The sequence below is a fragment of the Dendronephthya gigantea genome, unplaced genomic scaffold, assembly GCF_004324835.1.
Source record: "Dendronephthya gigantea isolate DGI-Jeju-01 unplaced genomic scaffold, DenGig_1.0 000001F, whole genome shotgun sequence".
Taxonomy (NCBI): Eukaryota; Metazoa; Cnidaria; class Anthozoa; order Malacalcyonacea; family Nephtheidae; genus Dendronephthya; species Dendronephthya gigantea.
The window spans coordinates 362,029-389,812 of NW_021163011.1; the positions used below are offsets into that span (position 1 = coordinate 362,029).

At 37.5% G+C, this 27,784-nt stretch overlaps 2 protein-coding genes and 1 long non-coding RNA gene across 4 annotated transcripts in view; 1 reads left to right on the plus strand and 2 right to left on the minus strand.

Annotated features, from left to right (window-relative positions):
- The window catches only part of LOC114527111 (rhamnosyl O-methyltransferase-like), a 53,695-nt gene extending 45,014 nt beyond the window's left edge, over positions 1–8,681 (minus strand). The window contains exons 1-4 of one of the 2 annotated variants that reach the window (XM_028548724.1): positions 8,242–8,661; positions 4,823–5,127; positions 1,881–2,028; positions 179–296 (exon numbers count right to left, since the gene is read on the minus strand). In XM_028548724.1, the coding sequence (XP_028404525.1) occupies positions 179–296; positions 1,881–2,028; positions 4,823–5,127; positions 8,242–8,404 (734 nt within the window). In that variant the 5' untranslated portion in view covers positions 8,405–8,661. Of the gene's footprint in view, positions 1–178; positions 297–1,880; positions 2,029–4,822; positions 5,128–8,241 lie in introns of both variants that reach the window. The other variant, XM_028548734.1, reaches the window with a different exon arrangement.
- A 6,078-nt stretch (positions 8,682–14,759) lies between these two features.
- On the plus strand, positions 14,760–18,143 carry LOC114526122 (hydroxymethylglutaryl-CoA synthase 1-like). Its single transcript, XM_028547625.1, has 5 exons — positions 14,760–15,343; positions 15,525–15,650; positions 15,798–16,167; positions 16,619–16,801; positions 17,740–18,143. Exons 1-5 carry the CDS (start codon positions 14,902–14,904, stop codon positions 18,095–18,097), a joined length of 1,479 nt encoding a protein of 492 aa, XP_028403426.1. The 5' UTR covers positions 14,760–14,901; the 3' UTR covers positions 18,098–18,143.
- On the minus strand, positions 18,098–24,293 carry LOC114526131. Its single transcript, XR_003687301.1, has 3 exons — positions 23,817–24,293; positions 21,781–22,024; positions 18,098–18,485 (listed from the first exon to the last, which is right to left on the minus strand). It is a non-coding gene; the product is annotated as an uncharacterized LOC114526131 (long non-coding RNA).
- Positions 24,294–27,784: the final 3,491 nt, after the last annotated feature.

Sequence of the window (27,784 nt, forward strand, 5' to 3'; positions counted from 1 at the left end):
TATCAAAATACTATTGAAGATGTCGTTGATCTTACTTTTAATTAAGAGAATGAGGCTATAGATATAGATATACTTTTTCAAAGGGCATACTGTATGCATTATATTTTCTGTGCTTTTGCAATTGCACGTGGTCGGTTTTATAAAGCCCGTAAAAAAATTGCGAATTGAAAAACCATACCCAAAAAAGTCTGTGTAATGGCAGTCAACGAGAAATTTTCCAGGACGAGCTTTCAAAAAATTTCTCAAGTCGTCGTGTTTTCCAAGACCAGCTTCGTCGAAATCGCTTGAAGTTGAACCTATGATGAAAAATTTATAATCATTAATCAAATCCTGTCCTGTTTCAGTTAGGATGATCTGCGTAACTATTGCTATGCATGCATTCACGAGCTTGATCGATATCCCGCGTTAAGCCAGTTTTATTCCGCCTATAGTGGAAAACCGCCTTTAAAGTTGTGATGCAGAAGTAAGTTTATAGTTTTTGTATTTTATTCACGTGCAAAAGGGGTGACCATGTATAGTTAAATTATTTTAGGAGACTTGTTCTGAGATTACAAAAGAAAACTAGGCATAATTGAACGATTCAGACGTTCAATCGATTCTGTTTTCAGCGTGCAAATATCAATAAATCCAACAAAGGCAGAAATTAGGCAATTTGCAAGATGGCCGCCGGAAATGTTCGCGGCTAAATTTAGGATGTTTTAGGATGATTTTCTCCTTAAAAAATGGGGGAGTATTTTAGAATTTCTTTTAGCTTGAATTCCTGCCCAAGTTGTTTAAGTTGTATATCGTTTTCTGAACAAGAAATTGTATACATTAACAAATTCTACATTACGTAACTCTGTGGCAATTTCCCCGAAATGACATGAAACTAAAACTAAACATATATCCTTGCAGGTTTCGTGTGTCCAGGATTCACGTAACACGCCGTTGTACCGATCATTTACATCGATCAAAGAAAGAAGACTGGATTTAAAATCGCGACAAAGATTGTTAATGTAGCACTAACAAAACAAAGTTAATTTCTCCAAATGTCATGCCAATGGAAAACAGTGGATAGATTCAGTCGGTAACTTGTTTCTCAACTTCAATACGATTTATATATACAGTACTGTGCAAAAGTTTTCGGCCCCCAGTCAAATTGTCACTTGTTAGTAAAATTCATGCTATTGCAAGATATGCTTGGTAGAAAGACTTGTAGTGGTCTTGCACTTGGTACAGCCACCATGAGAGAACATTATTGCGGCACAATGCCCACTCATTGACCTAACAAGCTTGTTTGTTACATCTGGATCAACAGCCTCACGTGATGCGAAAATGGTCTCTTTCATTCTTCCAGATGTCGAGATGGGCTTCTATCTGACCTCTTCCTCACTTATTCCCAAAAATGTTCAATGAGGTCTACGTCAGCAATCTCTTATAGCCCTGGGCTGGTCAATATCACTTTCTTACAGGCTCTTTTCTGAATGACATGGTGCCCCTCCCCTATAATCTCCACCACAAAGCCATCTCATCTATTAGGAAAGTTCTAGATACAAGCCAAACATACCATTTTCCGTATCTAGTCGAAAATTTACGATCTTGGGACTTTCTAAAAGATGGAGAGAGCTTTGCGGTTGAGGGTTGATCAATCAGTTCAGGGCAACGAGAGAATTTTGACCTAAACCTGTTCGAATATCTCTGGGAATAAGTGAAGAAGAGGTCAGATAGAAGACCATCTCGACATCTGGAAGGATGAATTTTCAAATTTTCAAATTGTCCAGGGCTTTTACTTTGTTTGCAAAATTTGTACTGATCCATAAAATATGAGTACCCCTCTGGACCAAATAGAATGCTAATAATAAGTGATTATCAGTTTCTACAGTTGTTATATTACGTAATACCTTGACCCGGATAGTTCGCATTTGATAACGGGTGTGTATCCTCGACTAGCATGTAATCTCCATGTTTCATGAACGGCTCTAAATGGCCCAGAGATTTTTCCAGAAGAACATGACAATCTTCGGAGATAAACCAAGGATGTGGTAACTCCTGTAAACAAAAGGATAACCTCAGGAGAGCACAACATCGGCATGAATAAAACTGGATTGTTCTTCGATCATGGAGTAAATTCACTTTACTACATCCATCTTCACAATGGAAAACGATAATAAAACACAAAGAGTCCGTTCACATCGGTTTTTTAAAGCACTATACAGTCGTTTCATTCCCGAGCCGAAGCGGAGTGCACCGTGCGAGGGTACTTCTTTCGGAGATTAGGTATTACATTGAATATTCGGGAGAAATGATTTGACGTCCATTAGCAGTCCTTGAAGATTTATTTGTACTTCTTTAATAGTTTAAAGCTTCAATATTTAACATTTACTTAATTTGCGAGAGTTCATACCTGTTGCTCTAATAATGCATTAGAATAACGAGCAATGTTTACTGCATTTTTACTATTTTCGTACCGAATGATACACGCGTGCATGTCATGTGGGTAGCCTCTAAAGCACTGGCTGCGATAAAGCTAAACGCATATGGTCGACTATTTTCACTCAAAGATGAAGTGTGATTGGTGATGATCTATATAAATTTTTCACAAACTCAAAAACATCAATTAACACTGAATAAATAAATTTTATTTACTGGTTGATAATACCATACAAACTGTTTCCCCTTATTAATATTGTGTTTATTGTTTAGAATTGAATGATCCCAAATATTAACGGATTTAATTTCGTTGTAAACAATTGCAAACAATGACATAGCTACACACTGTCTTCTACACCATTGACATGATTAATTAATCATGTGTTGTCCAGGTAGGTATTATTATATCATTAATAATATACAAGGAAATGTCTCTCGACCCTGGTTGGTTGATTTCAGTGCAGTTAATCTCAAACAGTAGTGCAAAAATCTGTAATAGTGTAATTTTCTGTAACAACAGTGCAAAATTCTGTAACAACAGTGCAAAAATCCTGTTACAAATATATCTGATTTGTTGAAAAAAAATTAAATTAGCCAATCAATTACTGGTCCACGTTTAATAATAGCAATGGACAGACGAACAGTTAAAATTTGAATTTTGAATGTTTTTCATTACTTGAATAAATTGTTTAAACTAATTAAATTCGAAAAAAATGTTCAAGGTCATATAATGGGATAGGGTCATTAATTTATTGTCTCGAAGATTTCCTCGCACATCATTAATACGTAATAATATAATTCCTCGTGCAATTACGGATAAACACACACTTGCGAGTTTTTAAAGACTTCGTAACCAGGCGGTTTTTGAAAAAACAAAAGTTATATAGGTTTCATTCAGCTAATACATAGAGTTCAGTTGCCAAGTCGCGCACATAGTGGGTGAATGCAACCTTTATACAAGCGCCTGGGTACAGGCTGGTCTTCAATCACAGTACGCATTATGGTAATATAACATTTCACACACGATACATACCACAAGAACAATCTCAACAAATTTCAACATACCACAAATTCACTGTTCTTTTGCCTTTTATTTCATTGAAATTTGAAATGCAAGTAGAATAAATTGAAGTAGAACAATAGTATTTGATTCTAAAGTTTGCCATTAAGCATATTTTTGTGCTTTGTTTCATTAAAGAGGCTAGGATGAATAATTCGTTTACCAGATTTCACAAAAATATTGAACAATAAGAGAAAAAGTCCAAACCTCCCGTTAATCGTACCTAGGGGTTATAAAATACGATCAGAAAAGCTCTGCTGCCCTGTATCAGCATGATAAATCTACTTTTTTTGAACAGGGCCGCCCCATTTTGCTGTGGGCCCCAGGTTAGCAATTTGAAGACCTAGTTGTTCATTCTTCATGAATTTATTTGAAGGGCAAAGCCCAATAAATTATTTACCTCTGGGAGCTATAGCAAGCCCACAATGGAGCCGTCCCTGGTTTCTGATAAGAAGCCATAGATTTGATTTAATTTTGGGGGGTACATATTCATATATTTGTCTTATGGCCGAGTGATATCTTTGGAAATCTATTGTTCCTACGTTATGTAAACATGAAAATGTGAATATGCACCCATCCCTCACCCAATCAATTCTATTACGGCTATTAATTAATTAAATAATTAATTAATTTAATTTTACTACGGCCATTTTTCCGCTATTCAAAACGTTCTCAGAGCCAGCCGCCATTTTGTATGAACCACCCACGTTTTCTTTATGTGAACAATTGTAATTAATATTTCATCTAAAATTTCGAGAAGCATTTTAGGCGTAGGTTAAGCTTAGCTTATACGTCGCATTTTGGTCGCATCGAATGCAATTCAAACAATAGATAATGAGATATTAAGCCTTATATTAAGCTTCATTATCATCTCATTATCATCTCATTATCTATTGCTTGAATTGTTCGAATTCGATCGGACCAAAATGCGACGTTTAACCTATATGTATAATAAGATTTAAACCTCATTAACTTCTAATTATTTATTGTTTAAATTGCATTCGACGCGACCAAAATGCAAGGTTTAACCTAGATAATAAGATTTAAACCTCATTAACATCTAATTATTCATTGTTTAAATTGCATTCGACGCGACCAAAATGCAAGGTTTAACCTAGATAATAAGATTTAAACCTCATTAATTTCTAATTATTTATTGTTTAAATTGCATTCAACGCGACCAAAATGCAAGGTTTAACCTAGATAATAAGATTTAAACCTCATTAACATCTAATTATTTATTGTTTAAATTGCACTCGACGCGACCAAAATGCGACGTATAAACTGGGCCAAACTCTTTGCTAATTCGTACTTGAAACTATGCAGACAAATGACGTTGAATGAAATATATACCTTCAACATTTTCTCTGGGAGGACCTTCTCCACATCCTTCGAGACATCAGCTGTGATGAAAGTAATGTCATCTCTCTTTTTCACCGTTTCGTGCAAGCATTCGGATGTAATGTCGAGAGAATAAACGTGGGATTTCACACCAAAACATTTTAATGTGTCGGCATACCATAAGGCACATCCTCCTGCATAGCTGCCAAATTCGATGACTGTCGCGGGTTTTTCACGACCAAGCAAGTCTTGCAAAGTAACCAAGTCGACGGCGCTTTTCATAACTTCTACTCCATTCCAAATCGTGTGATATTTGCCTTAACAACGGATTAATAGAATGTGGTAGTAGACATTTGGATTGTTTACACTAGGAATTCGAAAGCACAGATGACAACTATATTCGTAATATTCCAATCTGATAAACAAGCCATCTTCACCGGGCAACTGCCCCCCTTGCCTTTTACCAGCAGTGGCAAGCGGGGCAAAGGTACCCTTTTCTCTTAAATGATTACATTCTATATCTCAAAGTAAATGTATATGGTATATGTCCTCGTATTTGTCCATGCACATCCTCGTTCCTGGTTTTTTTTCGCGTACTGCGTGTGCTTTCGGCACACACAGTACGCGGAAAAACCTGGGGACGAGGATGGTCCACGCAAGAGAACGCCTGCTCGGTTGGAACAAGTGAACTCAAATAAGACTGGAACGCTCACTCCCTGACTTTCCCTGATCAATGAGTGAAGCCAAGATGGCGGATCATGAAGCCTTTCTTGTAGGTACGATCCAGGTCTCTGGCGCGGAAATTTCAAAGGTAAAATCATAATTGCCACCATTTTACCAAATTTCCGCGTGGGCGCCTGGATCATACCTACAAGAAAGACTTCAGTGTCCGCCATCTTGGCTTCAAACTTGAAGCGTTCCAGTCTTATTTGAGTTCACTGGTTGGAACACCCAGCAGTGGCCAAGAAGACATTCCTGGCAGCCTCGTACCCAGGCGCTATAAATATAGGCACAGTACAGGCTTTTACATAGATCAGTGGCTAAGGTGAGCGAACGTACAGGAAATTTTGGGGAGGACGCGGGGAAGGAAGCGCCTGGCAAGAAATGCATAAAACCAAAAAAACATGGTGGCCGACCATTTTAATTTGAGTGCACTGTTTATTATTCAAAAGTGCAAAAGAGGAACTTTTATTCTGTACGAATTTTTAAGACGGATACACAGAAATATATGCATGGGGAAAGTTTTACGCCAAAATGAGGAGTGTGCAGAGAGAAGAAAGATATTTTACTTGAAAATGGGATCAGTGTATCGCACTGTCATCAATTCCGAATATTAACTACAAATTTTGGTTACAATTATAGGCAAAAGTGTAATGTTTTGATCGCAAAACTAATTGTTTTGGCCCCTCCCAGAAAACGTTTGAATGTCAAAACAAATGTGTTTCCGTTGAAAAACTCATTAATTCAAACTTTTTAAAACCTTGTTTCGAGTGCGCAGTTGATGGTTCAAAAAGTTGTAGGAACTTCTAGTGTCATATAGCTCTCCGCCTAATAAAGCTAACTTATTTTCTAAAACACTCCAGGATTAATACTGTGCTGAACTGCTATTATCAATATCATCATAATAGGTTAAATTGCTGAATTCTTTAATTAAACTTTGCTTTGCTGGTTTATAATCACTGGCATTGATTGTATTCACAATACAACTAAGATTGATTATGTGTTGATTTGTCTGACCACCAGCTGTAGACATGATTATTGTCCCCAACAGCCCAAAGACAACCTAGCCAAATAACTGGGATTTGTATAATGATTTGTGTGACCACCTGCTATAGACATAGTCATTGTACCCAAGCGCAACCCAGCAAAATAACCGGGATTTAAAAATACATAATTATAAACAGGGTTTTTAAGATCAAAATAAGACATGCTTAAAAACTCAAATTTTTGAACAAAAAAACTCCGCAAAAATCAAAAATTTAACACTAAAGTGTATTTCATCAACATCCAAAGAGCAAAGATAATATTTTGATATAGCATTTAAACCCTTCACAGTTCACACAGAGTATAAAATGCAACCAAATTCTGTAAACAATTATTACCGTTAAACGAAAACTCCCTCAGCCATTGCTCCAGGTCATTTCTGAAGAATCATATTCGCATTTTCTGCCAGGCACTTCGTTTGGCAATCCGTTTTCCGTCGCGTCCTCTCCCTGCGCGCTCGCTCAGCGTAGCCACTGATCTATGTAAAAGCCTGTAGTGTGCTTACTAGAGGTTGAAAGAGTCTTAATTTCGAGTGGAATTATTACACACTTCAAATTCAAACCAGGAACAGTTGATGGATATATGAGTCAAGTCAGTCAACTATCGGTCCTCCGGCAGGAATCGAACATACGCTTTTGCAATGCACTGGCATTGCAAAAGCGTACATTCGACTCCTGCCGGAGGATCGATAGTTGACTCATTTTTTTAGGCCAGTTGACTTATTCTGGCTTGAATTTGAAGTGTGTATAATTCCACTCGAAATTAAGACCCTTTCAACCTCTAGAACTTACCTACATCGAGTGAAGTGCCAAAAATCATAATTGATAATTTTAAGAAATTTTTATCACTGCACATATCATCATAAATATAATAGTATAATGGAGAGGGGGACATGATTAAAATGGTCCTAACTGGAAATTGGTAATTTGAAGATGGGGAAGTTGTATGGGGTCTGCAGGACCTCTTGCTGAAAATTTTCTGTATATTTGAGTCCCTGTGACTTGATTTCCAGCATTTTGGGGGACAATTACTTATGAATCCACCTTGGCAGAGTGAGGTCAGTTGGGGAATCACCATTTATAACTGCACATTTCTCATTTTATCACTGCACATTTTTTATCACTGCACAAATTGGTTATCACTGCACACTAAAATTAGGTATGTTTATAGTTGTTTAAAGCGCCTGGGTATGAGGCTGCATTCCTGGCATTCTTTGAGCATATAAACATACCTAAATGCCCTAGGATGATTTAATAAATATATTTAGATAAAGCACCGTAGTCTGTAGCTCCTGTCTTATACTGTATACTTCAAAGTACCCCGCTATTAAAGAGATATTTTAAAAGTTCTTTCGTTCAAAGAAAATGGCCTTGATAATGAACTATAGACTATTTACACTTCTACACATGCATGGTCCCTTTATGATTCGAAATGAGCACAAGCTATCGTCAGCATGACTACATTTTACTGCTAGAATCACGACACGAGTTAACGGGATCATGTAAACAGCCACAAACATACGGGAATATTCCAGTATTTAACAAATATTATTATATATGGAGTAGCTTATTGCCATAAAATCATTTAGGGTTGAATAAAAATTAGAACCATATAGAATCATGTTTCCGTATATGCTCGATCACGTTTTGCATAAACTAATAACTCACCAGTGCACAGAAATTTTATCATTTCGATTGTCAGAACGCTTCGGGTTTCTCGCTCCTCAAACTTGGCAAAGCGATTTTCCTCAATATTCCGGACTTTGAATGCCTTGTTTAAAGACAACACATCCCCACCGTAATAACTTTTATCTTCACCTTTTATTGACATGATATTTTGCGAGTGTGTGCTTTTTAAATGTGTCCGCAAAGCCTGCAATATATGTATCACAACAGACCTTTTCAGCTTGTATTGCAAAACACAAGAACCATGTGCCCTGTCAATCGCCCTCAATTAGTCACTGTCTCGAATTACTCATGCACTAACTTTGTTATGTTGTGATAGCAAGCTTGTAAATAGTTTATTTTGGTTTGACAATGACTTTGAAATAATGTCGAAATATCACCTTAAATTTTTGTCTTGTTGTCTGTAGCTCATATCTTGAGTTTACAAGATGTCATTTTTCGGATTATTTCAAATCACATGGTCTGAAATATGAGAGAAGACATACTCCGAAAATAAACATCTTGTAAACTCAAGATATGAGCTGTTAAAAAACAATTGTCTGCTGGAAAAGGTTTATGGTCTGAAAAGGTCACGTTTTATTGGTAAAAAATACGGCTTCCTCCGGCTGTAACTCAGACGGATCGATAAATCGAAGACTTTTGTGGGGCTCAGGGCTGTGACTTCCAAAAGCGCCACTTTTTGTATACACTATTGGTCTGTATACACCGCCAGGTTGCCAGATTACTGAAAAAAGAAACCAAACATTGTTGTAGTCAGCCCTTTGATTTCTTTGTTTGAAACAATGAAAACAGCGATTATGGTTATATGGTAATATATTTGGCTAATTTATTCAGTAATCTGGCAACCCTGTAAAATAACACCACTGAGCTATACTATAATTAGCCTGTGCCCCAGTCCATATTTTTCCGTGTATGGACTGGAGCACAGGCAATTTAAGGGTTAGACGCTGTTGTAAGTGTTTTGTTCACAAATAAACGCACGCGCTGCATGATGGTCAGCAAGTGCATTTATTTGTAAACAAAACACGAACATAAAGTCTCTAACACTTTCAATATACAATCTGAGCAGGGCCGTAGCTAGACCGCTTAATTGGGGGGTGTATATTCATATATTCATGTTTATATACCATAGGAACAATAGCATACAAAAGAAATCATTCGGGCATATGACGAATATATGAATATGCACCCCCCCAATTAAGCTTCTAGCTACGGCCCTGAATCTGAGTTCATCGATTGCTGCATTGAAGATCAAAGCTTCGTTGCAGGCTGTCATTTTTGAATAAACCATGATTTTCTTGGGTTATTGCGAATAAACCTAGATTTCATGGGTTATTACTGCGTCGCGCACTGCGCGAACGCAGTCTTAAATTGCCGTCGGTGTTTTTTTGTTTTTTTTTTGTTTTTTACGTTTTCGACCCGGTCTACCTGGCCGCGCAGGCCAACTAAGATACTCGTATTTTGAACTCGTTTGATTTCGTATCGAAATATTTTTGTGCTAAACACACTTCAAATAGTAATCTAAGCCTAGTAACCCCCACAAAAGAAATATTTTACTGAAACAAAAAAATCGAAAAAGTTTGTTGTCGCCGGGATTCGAACTCGGGTCGTGCGAACTAAAAGCAGGAAACTGCATGCACGATACACGTCATATAAAATAACACGTACACGAGTCGCTGTGCATGGCCGATAGCGCAGGAAATCTAGACGTTTGTTGTTCCAGAAAATACGTACAGGTAATCATAATGCTGGATTCTTGACTTGTCTTGTTTAATATGCTCACCCTGCATACACCAGCACACACTGATCATGGTAAACCTACACTAAGACGGGTTTACAGACAACGATCACATGAATCAAGAAAGCCTTTTATGCCATGAAAGCCTTGTATGCTATGAAAGCCTTGTATGCCATTCTATGCCATTTTTCAATCAAACCGCACTTTCCTTTCAAGGGTAAAAACGGCCAGACCAATCCTATTGAATTTCAGTACAAACTGATTCCCAGAGTACATGATTCCAAACTCAGTCATATTCACGTATATCGTTAGCTACATATGCCTAGCACCAATAATGCAGTTTTACCCCTATATTCTGTACGAAGTGCTCTATTTACTAGAAAACCTAAGAAAGAAACATTTTTCTAAAGGAATAAATATTGACAGGAAATGGGGCACAGTTGCATGCAACGATTGGCGCGACGCAGTAACCGCCAGAATAGGCGTCTTGTTGCGAATAAACCACGATTTTCATGATTTGTCGCCAGGCAACAAGAAACAACCTGATTGATGATGACCAATCGCGTGAGTAGATTTAGGCCAATGCACGAAGATTGTGCATTAAACTATAATAGACTCTTTCGTTAATTACGTCACAACATTATCCTTATAAATTTAGAACCACCTTATTAACCCTATATTATCCAAAGTGCTTTATAGTGGCCTAAAAATTATTTATTCATGTTACCTCACTATTCTTGGACCAAATAACAAGATAATAAAAAAATTTTATTTTTACCCTTTTTTCTAGGAAATTCTATGATGTAGCATATTTGCTACATCGGCTAATAACATAACAGCTTATAAGAATAACTTTCAGTCCAGTAAATCTTAAAATACCCTGTTCTTTCAATACAAAGTCAGGTATTAACTATGGTTTAACTCAGTTGGTAGAGATATACTAGGTTCTCCTATTTACTATGATAGGCAAGGAAACAATTACGATTTTTGTTCAGGCATAAATGAACCTTGCACTTCACACATTTGACAAATGCAAATCCCTCTGGACAATTCCGACACCGCTGCCTTTTGTCCTCATAGCTGGGCATATGGCCAACACCATCAAACCGAACATCAGTTACAGGTGCTGGGTTCACCTCTTTCTTTTTCTTGCTCAAACAATCGAATGATCGACGCCCACATTGGGACTTTTTTACATTGCATAAGGCTGCAGCAACCATAGCTTGAAATTTCCTCAAGGGCATTACGCGAACATCTAAGGCTTTGCAATCTCTTCTGTACAGGAGCCATGCATTCACCAGAGCAATGGTTAGGGTGTGGTAAAAGATATAGAGATACCATCGCTTGCTTCGAAGTTGATACTTGTAAAGTGTGCACAACATGTCCATGAGATCAACTCCACCCATTGATTTGTTGTAAACCCCGATAAGAGATGGACGTTCAACATTGACATGCTCCTTTTTTGACCTATCATATCTTCGCACAGAATCAACTTCTTCAGCTCCAATATAGGACGATATCATAGTGACACACTTGTTATCAAACCAACGAACTAATGACAAATTTTTTGTTGTCTCAACAACGCTGTCATGTGCTCCTCTACCTTCCTTTTTCAATTCTTTCTCTGACTTCAGTGGAGCTCCATGAAGGCGATTGCTATTGATGGTGCCAACATAATGCAAACCTCGCTTTCCAATTCACTCACCATAGCGAAATTTGAAAAGAAGTTGTCAGCAAATACCTATAATGTAATTTATCTCAATTTATTACAATATGCTATAACAGTCGCCCCAAGCTAGGTTTATTTACTTTGAGTAAAATCAAGCAAACAGAAAATATCAGGGAGTTACAATTACAGGCACAACTAACCTTGAAGTTTCTGTCTGATGGAAGAGCTGAACATAATTTCAACACGACATTTCCACCCAATCCACAATCTGGAACATTATCATTATCATCCATTCCAGTGCCTTTGCCTTGATATATGTCAAATACATGTAAAAAACCAGTGGATGAGCATCGGGCCCAAAGTTTGAACCCCCATTTTTTGGGCTTCTTTGGAAGGTACTGCTTAAGAATAGATCTTCCTTTGAAGGCAACCATTATCTCATCAACACATTGGTTTTCTGAGGGACTTACTTCAGAAAAATTTGCATTCAAATCATCAAACCATCGCCTTATCTTCCAGGCTTTATCTTTTTTTTCTTCCTCTGTTACTTTTAAGTTGTCAACTATGTGCAAATATGAAGCAATCCTCTGGAATCGCTGTCTTGCCATTACATCAGCAATTGGGTGATAACGAGTATATGTCTCCCAAAAGCAACCGACTGCTGGCATTTTCACTAACCCCATATGGAAATATAGACCATGAATGTTTCTATTTCAGATGAGTTTGTTTGTAAAGTGATTCCTGCTTTCTGGTGGGCATAATTATTGGATTCCTCAGCCAAATATTCAAGCATGTTATTGGTCACAAAATACTTGAAGTAGTTGTAGGGGTGTCCTCCTTTGGCTCGGGTTCAAGGGCAGCATCAACAAAATCAAGATTTGAAGGTGGAATAAATCGTCTTCGCTTGTTAAAATTGTATACTTTTTTCTTCTTTGCAATAGAAGCAAGTGGCTCATCATCACTAAGTAGCTCCTCGTTAATGGCATCATCACATTCATATTCTTCATCAATACTGTTATAATTAGGCAGAGACTGTTCATAATTTATTTCATCTGACTCATCATCACTGGATAATTCATCTAACTCACTATCGGAACCAGTAACAGCCTCAATAATTTCTTCAATGGTATCATAATGATGTGGTTCCTAAGAACAGAAGCAATATTTCAGATATTTGTCAAAAATGTAGCAATATATTGTTACCAATTTACAACCTATAGTTTCTAATTCAAAGGGGTCATAGGTTTAAAACAAATTTAACTTTTATTTACAATTTTTTACAAAAAAAAAAGCCAGGAAAATGAGATTATTCAATATTTGTCATTCTCATTAATTTTACTCTGTGTTGACCAATGTAGCTTATGTGCTACATTGAGTTCTACTTATAAATTTCGAGTGTTAAAAGAGATGGTTTTTGAAAAAAATACCGCCCAAATGATCTTTAGAGTTCCTAATTTGAAAATATTAGCAAAGAATTAACAAATTATAACGATTGAATACTAAAATTAAATTTAGAATTACCTTGAATTCTGCCAATTCCTCCACTCCTTGAGCCGCCATTTTTAATTAATACAAAAACTTCACAACCAGGGTGTTATGAATATTAATGAGAAGTACATGTAGCAAATTATCTACAATGGTGTAAAAGTTGAAAAAATATTCCAAAATGAAGGCAAAATGAGCCTTGATTTTCCAGTGTAGCATATCTGCTACAAGGGATAATATAGGGTTAAATGAGATGGATTTCAAGTTTTCCCCTGACGAGCCACGTGCAAAGATGCAAAAACATCCTTCTTCAGCACATGCATGGAAATAATTTTTAATTTTGACCAATCAATGTGGAAATGCGGCGTAACGATAAAACGAGGCTACCAGGCCAGGACCGGCAGCAGTGGCGTAGCCAGCCTGACGATTTTGTCCCGCTATGTAAATTTCGAGTTATTATAATTATTCATGCCTTTAGAAATCTATTGTTTTCAGAGTCAGTGAACACTAAAATATTAGCGCATAGCGGGACAAATCGACAGGCTGGCTACGCTACTGACCGGCAGCCTCGTTCTTGTGTTATGGCTCACTTTCACACCTGTTTGTTAACATGAAAAATTATGTTGAAAAAAGGATGTTTGAAAGGATGTTTGAAAAAAGGATGTTTGAAAACGATACTGGTATGATGTAATTATCAAAAGGGTCTATTCATGGGTCTATTCCTAATCTCGTGCCCAGGGTCTTCTGTGTTGATGGCGAGGGATACAGAAGACCCTGGGCACAAGGTTTGTCTATTCCTGGCTGGAGGACCTGCTCCTAATGTGAAGCAAAAACTGTGACATATCGAAGAGGCGCTTTAAAAGAGCTTTTATTCTATAAACATTTATTTTTACAGAAATTGTAGTTGTCAAAATTCGGACTGATGCAAATTTCGACACATTTTTAAGACTGGGTGTGTGATTGTCAATATTTGCATGTGGCTGCCAAAATGCCGTTAATCTTCTGTTTTTAGGTTAGTCTTCTGTTTTAGATATACTGAGACGTTGAAAACATTGCGTTTGCTTTTAGGGACAATTCTATAGAGCCTGTATAATTCGAGGTAGCGCTCGCAAGGTCCTTAAATACATACATTCCACATAATCACAGAAAGGATAGTTTTGTCGTTGTAAACAGAACGTAGTAAGAACACGTCTAAAACTCCCACAGGTTTTTAATTATTCCGTTTCTTTTCAATCAGATCAATTAATGTATTGATAGCTGCCGTCGTCGTGTTCAACGCTTTGCAGTACCATCCTTCACTTTGCAAGAGGGAGTTGTCTGCTCAGAATATGAAAGGCAAATGAACTCAGGTGCACAATAGTTCTTATTTATGCCTTTAACTTTAAGCTTCAACACCTATCGGCGACACGAATTCGAATAATATTTCAATGCATGCTCTGATTATGTATATAAATTACTCAATATCACTGTATCAGAGTTCGAGTGCCTTTGAAAAGGCGTACCGCAGACTCTCCGTAGTGACGTAAAAAATACTAAGTGACGTAAAAAAATACCGCTTGCATGCGGCCTTGACCGATGATTAATAATTCGCACTACCTTGCACGGCGGGCAAAAAACACTGCATAAAACATGTCATTCGAATAATCAGCGCGCAATATTAGTGTGCGCTTCAACCGAGGCAGCCAGTAATTTCTGCCATGCATATGCCAAGGTCTTATTGAGAAGAAAGAGCTAGGGCGTAGTTGGTGAAATGAGTCTGCAAGACGGAAAACGATGTACGTGGCCGGAAGACGTTGGTATATTGGCGATTGAAGTGTATTTCCCGTCGACGTACGTAGACCAGGCAAAACTCGAGGAATACGATGGCGTCAGCAAAGGCAAGTACACCGTCGGCCTTGGGCAGGCCGGAATGGGATTCTGCGGCGATCGCGAAGACACGAATTCGCTCAGTTTAACCGTCGTGCAGAACCTGCTGGAGAAGAACTCCGTTGATGCGAATCAAATTGGCAGGCTCGAAGTGGGCACTGAATCCATATTGGATAAATCGAAGTCAGTGAAGACCGTGCTCATGCAATTGTTCGAACGATGTCGAAATTTCAATATCGAGGGAGTCGATACAATCAATGCGTGTTATGGGAGCACTCAAGCGCTCTTCAATGCCCTAGACTGGGTGGAAAGCAGTGCCTGGGACGGTAAGCCAGACTTTGAAGTATCATATATCATATCAAATTATGAAGTGACAAGTATAATTGTACCGATTCTCATATTTTTCCAAATGTAAGTGACGAAAAGAATGAATAATTCTGTAATGGACGAGATAACACGATTTAACTGCAGTACAAACCTAAACCATTTTGTTATGTCTTTCCGAAGGTCGTCTTGCGGTTATCGTCTGTGCCGATATTGCAGTATATGCCGCAGGCAACGCTCGGCCGTCCGGTGGAGCGGGGGCTGTTGCGATGCTGGTCGGACCAAACGCACCATTGGTTGTTGAGAGAGGTGAGGCATTTTTTAGACCTCGGTCCTTTTCGCACGACAATTCTGATTTTAGATATATGTCCACAAGTCTCAGTTTATAGAAGTGCGTTCAGTTTGCCGGAAGGCTATTTATTTCTTTGACTGTCTCAAATCTCAGTTTGATTCTAGGATTGCGTTCCGTCTTTATGTCTCATGCGTATGATTTCTACAAGCCAAATTTAAGTTCTCAATACCCAGTTGTGGATGGCAAACTGTCCATCAACTGCTACCTGAGGGCTGTCGAGAAGTGTTACCGTGGTTATCTGACGAAAGCAGGACATGCGCAGTCTAAACGCATAAACGGATGTGATGGCGAACCGTTGACAACGGATGGAGCATACCCAAGATCAATGGACGATATCGACTACATGGTATTTCATAGTCCCGTTTGTAAATTAACCCAGAAGTCATTGGCGCGCTTGATTTTCCTCGATTTCTTGAGAGAACAGGCTGGTGCGAGTCAGTTAGATAAAAAGTACGAGGGTCTCAAGGAATTTAGGTAAGGCAGAGTATGGAAACCTATGCCTTAGTCCCTTTTTGAAAAGTACAATCATAGCCTAAACAAGTTGTAAAACGGTTGTATCTGTTTCGACCCTTCTCCCCATTCAGTGTCGGGCTTTAATTGGAGACTGCAGCAATGACTGGTAAACTGTAAAAAATGGTTTTATTGTCATGTTACGTAATTTGCGGTTAGGGACGGTTGGGGACTGGGTTTGATGAGAAAATATTTCGTCTCCGTAACATGACGACAGTACCAAAAAATTGCACTACTTACACGTGAATAGCCATCTTCGATATTACAATATTATATATATATACATTCTCGATTTTTCCCTTAAACCTGGTTTCTATTTAGTCGTAATTGTCGTGAACACGTCATTTTGTTCTTATTCGGACATTGTTATTCAAACAACTTAAAAATATGATTACGGATATCTGATTTTCCTTAGTGACGTTACTCTTGATGAGTTATACGAAGACGGAGCAAGATCGAAGTTGATAGAAAAAGCTTCGATGAGTTTCAGTCTCAGGGAGTTCGAAAAGAAGACGAAACCTAGTTTGCTTTTCGCCACCAATGTTGGTAATGCTTACACGGCCTCCGTGTACGCTGGACTAGCCTCTCTTTTAGCAAGGTAATGACTGGCAGCTCGTCTTGGGCGGAAATGCCGTGATCTGGGTTTAAAATAGGATCGGAATGTTTAGCCTGGTGCATGCACACTGGTGAACTTACGTACGACGTGTACAATTGTCATGCACCTATATGCACATTCCTAGTCTTCGGGGGAAAATTTGAGATATTCTGTAATTCGGGTCGTAAAAATGGGAACGAATAACAAAATATCTCAATTTGGTCCTCACCGACTAGAAATATGCGAGGGTGACAATTGTCACAAGTGAAATTTGCACATGTATGCTAAGTTTACCAGTGCGCGATAGGCTTAATGGGGCATTGAGTGAAATTAAAGGCGATTCTCCATTACCTCCGCTCCGCCCGCGCGGGCGAAGCGCGCTTTGTTTTTCAGACCCGTCACGGTCGCATGGACAGATTTTCAAAAGCCGCTTCGCCCGCGCGGGTGAAGCGGACGTTAATGGAGAATCGGCTTAATAAAAGGATGTATTGGAGTTTTAAGTCATTCAAACGGCCACAATGGTCTAACTTGTCATATTTGGAATTGAAATTGAGCATTTTGCTAAAAATAAAGCGGTAAAACTGCATTTCCCGCGCTAGGCAGATGTATATAAATAAAGAGATGCTTGAATGCAGAGTTCTCGAAACGCTCTAAAATACCAGAATGTTTCTGTTTGTGCAGAAATTCAACAGGACCGCGGTTTCGCCGATTTTGTCGTAAAAAGGAAATTGCACGTCGTCTACGTTCTATTTACAACTGCAAATCTCCGATTTTCATGGTTTGTGTAGAACGTCTGCATTTCAGGACGCAGCCAGCGTTACCTCGAAATACGCTCTGCAGAACTATTCCGAAACATAAAGACAATGTTTTTAAAATCTTATAATTCTGCCTTCAAAGAGTGATTCAGGGAATCTCCTAATCGCTCCTGCTTCTTCTTTTAGTATTTCCTCGGACGAACTGCTCGGTAGACGTATCGGCATGTTTTGTTACGGCTCCGGGTACGCTTCTGCCTTTTACTCCATCAGAGTTTCCGCCTCAGATTCAAACATCACGATCCTGTCCCGAATGATCGCGAACGTGTCCGATATGAAATCGAAGCTCGACGCCAGAAAATGCGTCGAACCTGCAGAGTTCGAGAAAACCTTGGAGATGAAGGAAAAGACGCAAAACCTGAAGGAATTTTATCCCTCCGGTTCAGTGGAAAACTTTTGGAATGGAACGTATTTCTTGCAGCACGTCGATGAGAAATATCGCAGGTCATATGGACGAAAAATGAAAAATAGTATTGTCTATATTTAATGGAAATTAATATATGGATTCTTACAGAAATAAAATGCAACATCATGAAACCGTTCCATAATTTCACTCCTGGGGCCGTTTGTCCGAAAGGCGTGATTGCTTTGTCTATTTAGCCATTTGGCAACATTGAAATTTGTTGATATAGCTTAGGGAACTAGAACGTCCACGATAAAGTCCAGTTATGTAATGTCTGACCTGGGAACAGCTTGACCATCCTTGTCTTTCGAACGATGTTCGAACATTCTCCTCATAACATGATTCATAATTCTCGGGATGATGACTGGGTCTGCAGCAATGGGCATGGGTGATGTTTCCTAATTTTATGCCATCGTTGCGATATAATCCGCTTAAGAAGTAACCCATGGGGCATAGGCTCCAACTGTAACTTCTGAAGTACATGAAAATAGAAAACAGATCAATCAGAGAAAGAGTCAATTTAAGGGGCCCTTCCATGGTCACTATTTTATCCCTTCACCGTGTAATCCGTTTGTTGTTGGTAGATTCATGCAATTTTCGATGCATATAAGCTTTTGAGTGTAATAAATAATGAAATTCCACACGCACCCATGCATTTATCCGATGCGGGAGGGGAACAAGTTGACAGTTAACAAATGGGGACAACAGCTTGAATGGTTGTTTAATAAAACTGAATGGCTTTTTTAAAGACGTCTTTTTGCCTAAGCAGACAGAAACCATACTTGGAGAGATTCAGTTTTGGTGCCAATCTTTGTGCTATAGCCGATCAGGTTAGGGGCATTTCACATGAGCCCTGTTACCGAGATTTAATGGAAATGGACTTTGAGGTATTGAAATGAGTAAATAACATGATCTTGGTGATTGTGTAATGATCCTAACAATACCATGTGTCTGATTGTTTTGTTTCCAAAAGACTTAATTTCAATCAATCAATCAATCAATCAAATCGTTTAATCAATCAATCAATCAATCAATCAATCAAATCGTTTAATAAATATACATCTCGCAGTCATTAAGACTGAATTACATGTATAATACATCAATATGAATGGTAAAAATATGTATATTTTAAAAGTTATTAATATATTTACAACTACAAGCATTAAAAATTAGAGTTCATAACCTAAACAAGCTATATGACATCACATGCTACAAGATTACATTTACATTTAAGAAGTGTGCCTATTTGAATAATTTGGCATAAAAGAGTTTTTAAAACGATTTGTGTAACATTTGATCGTTTGAAATGTTCTCTTTGTCCTTAACTGATTATTAATACCGTTGGTTCTTTCCGGTAATAAATTGGTGAGTTTATGGTCCTTGTTATCCACGATTTCATCAAAAAACTTCGTACATAGAGATTGCCTTCTTTCAAATAAAGTTGGAATATTGGCTTTTCCTAATGCATCAACATATTTGACTCCAGGAAAAATTATACCCATTGCTCTTTTTTGGACACGTTCCAATTCATCCGATAGGTATTTTGGTAAACTAGAATGAAACACTTGGCAGGAGTACTCTAGAATTGATCTTATTATAGCACAATAGTAGCAAACAAGGTCTTTTGAGGCTATGTCAGCCCGTTTTAATTGCTTGATGAAATACAAACGCTTTGCTGCCTTTTTAGTAATGTCATTGATATGATCGTTCCATTTCAAATCATTTCTCATCGTAAGACCCAAAATTTTTTTTCTGAACACTTTCGAAGGGTTGATTATCTACCTCTACTGCTTTAAACGTTGGAAAGGTCTTACTAAAACACATAGTAAATTTCTTTGCATTTCTTTGGATTTAAAATCAGCTTATTTTCCATCGACCATTTAGCAATATGATTAATTTCCTGTTGTAGATGACTTTCTTGGTCTTGTAGAATTAGTTCGGAAATAGTGGTATCGTCTGCAAACTTCCACATCAGTGAGTCCGTTTTTCCAGACAATTCTAAGTCGTTGATCATGGCTACGAAGAGCCATGGGCCTAGACATGTTCCTTGGGGCACTCCAGCCGGTACACTTTTCCAACCAGAGAAGCATTGATTATTAAGTTTTATTCTCTGTTGTCGGTCTCTGAGAAAGTCAATAAGCCAGTTGATGGTTGAGGATTTGACACCAAGGCTTAAAAGCTTGGCTATCAAAAGATTATGGTCTATCATATCAAATGCCTTTTTGAAATCCAGGAAGGCAGCACGAACAACAACAGCTTTTCCATCTGTCATTTGTAACCAGTGATGAATCACTGATGGAAAAGCTGTTCAATACCTCAAAGTTCATTTTACGCTTTGTTAAATCTCGGTAGCCGCGGGCTCATGTGAACATCCCCTTAAATAAGTCTTTTCGGAAACAAAACAATCGCATGCTATATAGTGTTAAGGCTATTCTCCATTTCCGTCCGCTTCACACGCGCGGCCGAAGCGGCTTTTGAAAATCTGCGCATGCGACCGTGACCGGCCTCAAAAACAGAATCGCCTTTAGGATGATTACAACATTTACCTACCAGGATAATGTTATTTACTCATTTCAAAACCTCAAAGCGTTCGTTGAATCTCAGTAATTGGGCTCATGTGAACAGCTTCTTATAGTCACGCTATGCAAATTTCAAGGTTGTTCAAAGCTAGGTTATATATCGCTAACCCTGGGTTAAATTTAAATCCGCTGTTTTGCACCGGCCGCCGCTTGTTTCAAAACTTTATAAGATATTACTTCTATTATACAGAAAATACTAATGAAAAATTTCAACTTTTATAAACAAGGAATGAAAAATATTGATGTACAGATTTCATTGCGTTAACCGTTGGTTAAACACTGTTAGTCTTTTGAACAACTGACTCCAGGTAATTGTTCATTTCTTTAGAAATCAGTCATTGTTTTTACAGTCAATTGAAACCAAAATGTTAGCATAGCGGGACTATACTGTCAGGCGGCTACACTACTGGTTACGGGATTTAGAGCGGTGTCATCTTCAGGGATTATTCTAAGAAATATTTATCACTGCACAACATATGCGTATTTTCATGTAGTCATGGTGACCGGTATACGTGACATTCACGAGACATTAATCGAGCTTTCTACAAGTGAAACTGTAGAAAAATCTTTTTCCTCTTAGCTTTTTGGTCGAATAATAAACAATTGTTGGATGAGGGTTTTTGAAATATTCGGAGTTATATAAAGGTCGAGGTAAGTGTTATCAGCCGAGCCGAGCCGGAGGCAAGGCTGATAACGCTCACCGAGACCTGGTAATTCTGCATATCACAAAAACTTCAAAAATGTGTTCATTCAAGCTCCGGCTAATGGGATTAGTTCCACTTCACTGTTTGCATTTCAAAAGAAAGCGATCGCAAAAAGTCGTTTGCGCGACATTTTGCACTGAATGGAAATCCGCCTTAAGGTCGATACCGAATTTTAAAAATAAAAACTGATGACCAAAATGGCATTCATTATGTCCCAAAAGAAGTTTTGCATCAGTAAAGGCCATGTTACACAGTGCAATTTTTCTTGCAACTTGCAATGTAATTCTACTTTTAAGAGATAAAAATTAGTGAAGAGTCTTCAAAATGTAATTGTAAGAAACACCATGAATTGCAATAAAGAAAAAAGGTCGGTAGTTGCCAAATTTACATCTCTCAAAAGAAGAATTGCTTTGCAAGTTGCAAGACAAATTGCATCGTGTATCAGGGCCATAACTCTCGATTATAATTCACACCCAATACGTACGTGTCCATAGAAGTTCGCCAGTCAGCTGTTTTACAGACGCCACTTTGACCGCTAAACGCTTGTGTGGAACCGCAACATCTTGCCTTTTGAAGTTTACCGATACCAATTCGACTGCTGGCATTAGTAATTCGGTAGAGTGCTGTGATGAAAAGATTTTGTTCATGACATTTTGACCAACCCTTCCCGCCGAAACTATTTCGCCAGTCTTCGTCCAAGCACATAGTTGTCATTATTGAAGGTTTCGCTATGAATGTGATGATATAATATGTAAGGATGTTTCGATTGTCGAGAGATTCCAAAACCATGGAAATTAACTGGGGAGAGTTTTAATTTGTTTCTCAGTTTTTTTTTTATAAAAAAACAGTCTGTTTCATGCATGGGCAGAAACTGTAATATATTTTTGTCCTAATATTTTATTTATAGCAATATTAGTTAGCAGTATTACATATGGATACAATATCCTTGTGTTGACTTGATTGGGAAAGTTCAATTATTGTCATAGCTAGTAATAGGCTGCTCGGAATGATGTCATTTTCCTCAATTTTAATTTATCATTTTAATTTGTTACCCATTGATTTTGTCATTTATTATTAACATAAAAAATTACTACGTGTTCTTATTTCATTGATTGTACTGAAATACAATTATAATTATTTGCCGAAATAGACAAGATGCCGGAAAGTTATCGAACTAATTAAGGAGCCCAGTTTGAATAAGCTTATAGATAAGCTTATAATATAGATTCACATGCATAAGCTAAACCTAAAAACTAAAATTGGCCAGAAAGGATAAACAAAGATACTGGATAAAGTAGAAAATATTGGATACAGCAGGACTGCGTTTTAACAGAACTGAAAACTATCAAGCTTGCATTGAAAATGTCTCAAAAGATCGCGAATGAGCGCAAGTCAAGAATTTTACGATTTAATCAATCCATGCTAACAACATAATATAATAAGCAAATAATCGTGCGATGTTACTCGTACAATTAGGATGCAATGCATAGCCTTAAGCAATGGAACTACGAAGTAAAATACTCGATAATCGGAATCCAATATTTGAGCAATGTTGAAAAACAGCTGCGTGTATGCGTGTAGCTACCACATGCACGGAGGTTAAAATATAGCTTTATTTTTCCCATGCAATAGTCGAAATTCAATAATCGAAACAGATGGTATATATAGCAAGCGTATTTATTGCGCATACCAAATCATAACAGACCCAGCTACATAACGAGTAACCGAGAAAACTGAGTTACTGTGAAAAGAGTTTACTACCTTACTACATAAATAAATTTTCAAAGCCGGATACTAAAAGTTGTATAGTGTATCAAATAATTTTGAAAATGTTCATATAATCTCATAATGTTCATATTAAAAATTCATATAGCTTGAAATTTTCTTGGCCAGAGGAAGGACTTTTTGGGGCAAGATCTGTATGAGAACGACAAGCCGGCCGCAAGGTTAGTCGCATGTTTAATATTGGTTCGGAGCAGGTTGCACCAATATCGAATATTATAGATGTCGGCTACTTTTGTGATGTTTTGAACTCAATCCAATTTACAGCCCAAGTAAATTATTTCTAATGCTCCGTTCACATGCACTACCATCAATTCAATGTTTTGGTTGCCTGAGCACTGATAAAATTGTGCAAGGGTACCCATTTTAGCCGTGCCGTGTCGATAAATCGAGTGTAGACAGTAAGTGTAAACGTTGCTTGCACTACACTCAATTTATTGTCACGGCACAGCTAAAATGGGCCCATGTGCCAATTTCATTTGAGTTCGGCCTTTGTTTTGGTAGCCTGAACAATAATAAAATTGGGCACGGGTACCAATCTTAGCCGTGCCGTGCAAATAAATTGAGTGTAGTGTAAACGGGGCTTAAACAGGGCTATACACATTGAAACGAAAAGCAGTACAAGTTGAGACTGTTGAGTGTATACATTGCTCGAAGAATTATATGTATAAAGTAGTGATTTTTAATAATCATCATTAATTTTCAAGAAGAAAAAATTATAACGAAATTTAAACTCACGGACTCTAAAAACGACGTAAAGATGGTTGAATTCATGGCTCATTACTTCGTCGTCGCTAGATGATCTCAAAGGTGTCTTCCGGTTCAGCTCACAGCGACCTTTACCGATTTCAGAAGTTTTGTAATTTACCGACGTACAGGATTCACGCGCGGCGCAATGCATACCACATTCCAGCTCGCTGAAAGTCTCCACCGTTTCAATGACGTGATTCACCAAGTACTTTTGTTCGTTTCTACGAAAGATGGCGTGGTTTGAGCATGTTACATGCCGTTTAAGTTGTAAAACGAAAAATAAGCCATATATAAATATTATGGCCATGTTTCGGCAATGTACCTTATTCATCTTTAAGCTGTTCGACTATTGGAAACTAAAACGTTGTCTAAACACAAACGCCACCTGCCCATGCACAGAAGTGTATTTCGACGTTTGTCACTGAAAAACAAACATGTCAGGAGTGAGACTTTGTTTTCACTAATAATTCAGTCGCATCTCTCAACATCTTTACCAAAACTGAAGATGATTTTAATACAGGCGATTTTTAACCGGACGTAAGAAATATTTTTCCAGGCTTTGCAGGAAAAATGGAAAAAGGCATACATTAATTATTGACTGTGAAAAAATGGATTTCTATCGGAAATGAATAACTACATAATAGTGAAAATTTGCATACAAAATTTGCATTCCCCCTAACAGGTCTTGTATAGGATTTTATTTAATAACGTTAAGAATTGAAGCAATTTCATTGGTCGAGAGCAATGATCTATAAGAGGACAGACGCACGGAATGACGTCACAGATAATTTTAACAATTTAGATTAGTCATTAGTCATCTCTTGTTTCATCTTGGGCACGAATCTTAAGCTAGCCAATAGCATTTCTTCAATCCAATAGATCATGAACGTGATATCTGTAAAATTTTTACTTAGGCAACTCGCCCCGGCGAGGCCACTTTGTTTTGTACTTAACACAAATGACGTCATGCCGTGTGTCTATAACTGAACAGACAACAGTTCAATATTCAATTTTATCTATTTGTTAAATATAAACCTGTATATTATCTCACCATTTTAAAATTATTCAAATTAAAAACTAAGTTGAAGTGGTTATCTTGCACTTACAAATTTGAAACTGTATGTTTAACAAGTAGATAACATTGAACCGTTGCCTCTTCAGTTATGGATACACGGTATGACGTCATTTGGTAAAAATAGGTAGAAATAACACGTTTGCTTTTGACGAAAGTTCAGACATAAAAAACCGAGAAGCATTGTTTACTTCGCGCTTTCGTTCCACGTGACCTAGTTGGCTAAACGTTTGAAAAAAAACAGCTATTAAGATAAGATTAAGCTAATTGCCTTTTTTAACAATTGCTGTCAGATGTGATTGTAAGTAAAACCTTGTGTGTATGTGGTATGTGGAATGTGACATGTGGGATTTATCTAAAGTAACTTTATGTAAAATGTTCTCACACGTGAAATTTCGTTTTCAATTTCATACGAAATCCTTTCACATGTGAGATGTCACATGTGACATTAGGTGCAATGCTTTCACATGTGATGAGATCTCACTACATGTGACTTTATGTGAAATCCTTTCACATGTGAAATGTCACATGTGACTTTATGCGAATTTTAAATTTCACATAATATCACATGATTTCACATATTTTCACATATATGATATGATTTAATGTGGAACTTTTCTAAGGCTAGCTTCCATGACCGATCACAATATCAAGGTAAACCGTATCGTGGTAAGTGTTTCAAATACTTCTTCTGACTCAATCACATGTACTCAATCTGTATTAATGTGGTGCAATATTTTCATTGTAGCATCCCAGATGTGTATACATATATAGGTAATCAATCAATAGGGAGTACATCCAATAGACCTTTCTCATAATAAAGTCAAACGCGGAAAGCCTGATGACAATTCGTGTAACAGGTTTTCCGCGTTAAACGTCATTATGAGAAAGGTGCCAGGGTCGAAGGCTAGCTCAAAATTATGTGCTTATTATTAACATGTTACTGTGGTACAGTTAATGAAATCACAGTTAATAGAATATACAGGGTTTCTCAAAAAAAAAGTAATTGTTAGAGTTTGAATGCCTAAGCACTCTGTTGGGAAAATATCGTAATAAAACACTAGTTGTTCGGGGGTCAACTGTACCATTTTCTTTCGAAACAATAACAAGCGGCTGATTTAAATTTTTAAAATCATATTCACAATCTCAAATTTTGCGTATTTAGCATTTTATAAGTTGCATTAAATCCCCACGGGCTAAAATTCGTGAACACGGCATACGAATTTTAACAATGAGTGATTTCAATAGTTTTCGGTTTTTTTAAGACACCCTGTACATGGTTTGCAGACTAAATAGAAATACAATACAACTCATTAACTATGTTATTGTCCAGGTTTATGCAAAAGGTGGTTCCTTTCTCGTCAGTCGTCACGAGTCTATTATATTTTAGCCAAACTTGCTAAGTTCCTCAACCTTAGCTTGACTTGGAAAATATGTTAATTAACAGATTGCTATTGGTTTATCTCTGCACAATACAATAGACATGTGATGAGAAAAGAACGTTTTTGGCATAAATCTATCTCAACATAGTTAATGAGTTGTATTGTAGATTTATGTGGTCTCCAAACTATGTATATTCTATTAACTGTGACGAAATATAGCTGTTTCTTGAGCGCGAGCATGATTCAGTTCAGAAATCGCACAGATTCCGTGACATTCGTAGAGAATGAATCATTGAACAATGTCTTAAAATTCTGTTTACTGGACATATACATATAATTATGCGATAAGCCTCCTCCGCAGGCATCTCTTATGTATTAAGTAATTCTTTAGCTCACAACCAAATTCTGTCTCTAGGCACTTCACAGTCAATAGGAAATCTAATGTTAAAACTTTTAAAATAGGCTAAGTCATTAAAAACGTCTTAACCTTAATACGATATGAAATAACCTCAAATAGTAAACAACAGTGGCGTAGCCAGCCTGACGATTTTGTCCCGCTATGTAAATTTTGAGTTATTATAATTATTCATGTCTTTAGAAATCTATTGTTTTCACAGTCAGTGAACACTAAAATATTAGCATAGCGGGACAAATCGACAGGCTGGCTACGCTACTGGTAAACAATGTTATGTTAAGACCAAAAACATCATACATTATTTGAAAAAAAGTTAAAAAGAATAATTTTGAATTGAATGCGATATTGGACTGGTAGACAACGCAATTCTATGAGGACTGGTGTAATACGATCCGATTTCCTAGTGCCAGTTAATAGACGAGCTGTGGTATTTTGGACTCTCTGGAACTTCTGGAGTAAGTTTTTTGGTACGCCATATAACAGTGAATCAGGTAATAAGACGAGCAGTGGCCTTATGTGGATGCATAAGCAACTACTTAGTATGGAGGCATATTTAAGGAGTCACGTCTTTTTCTTGAATCACCATGGCAACTAAATAGGAAAATGATTGTATCAAATCCTTGATTGCCGAAAGACCTCATGAACGTAACTGATCTCACTAACCTACAGCATGCATTCCAGCCACGGTGATGTAACTCGTTCGTCTTCAAAGTGAAACGCTGGAACACGATGAATAACCTAAATATTTCGAAAAGAAAAATAGCAATTATTTTCTACAATTACTTTCTATGTAAGAATACTGAATTTTAACGTCCCGGATCTGAATTAATATTAAATGTAGCAAATCTATATAAAATAAGTACGCATTAGCTACTAATCGTTGCTCCACAACGGCAAACGAAGGTGTCGTGACAATTAATCGCAGCATCACAGATATGTATAATTATATAAGTAAATGGTAATCTTTCAATGGGGAGCAGAATAGACCTTTTTGATACTGAAGTCAAAAAATGCAATACAGCTCATTAACTATGTTATTGTCCAGATTTATGCAAAAAATGGTTCCTTTCTTGTCACGTGTCTCGTC

Bases quoted from the DNA above. Each gene is read 5' to 3' on its own strand.
- LOC114526122 (XM_028547625.1), top strand. From the start codon at position 14,902: ATGAGTCTGCAAGACGGAAAACGATGTACGTGGCCGGAAGACGTTGGT. The intron at 15,651-15,797 runs GTGAGGCATTTT...GTTTGATTCTAG, and splicing joins ACCATTGGTTGTTGAGAGAG to GATTGCGTTCCGTCTTTATG. The intron at 16,168-16,618 runs GTAAGGCAGAGT...GATTTTCCTTAG, and splicing joins GAGGGTCTCAAGGAATTTAG to TGACGTTACTCTTGATGAGT.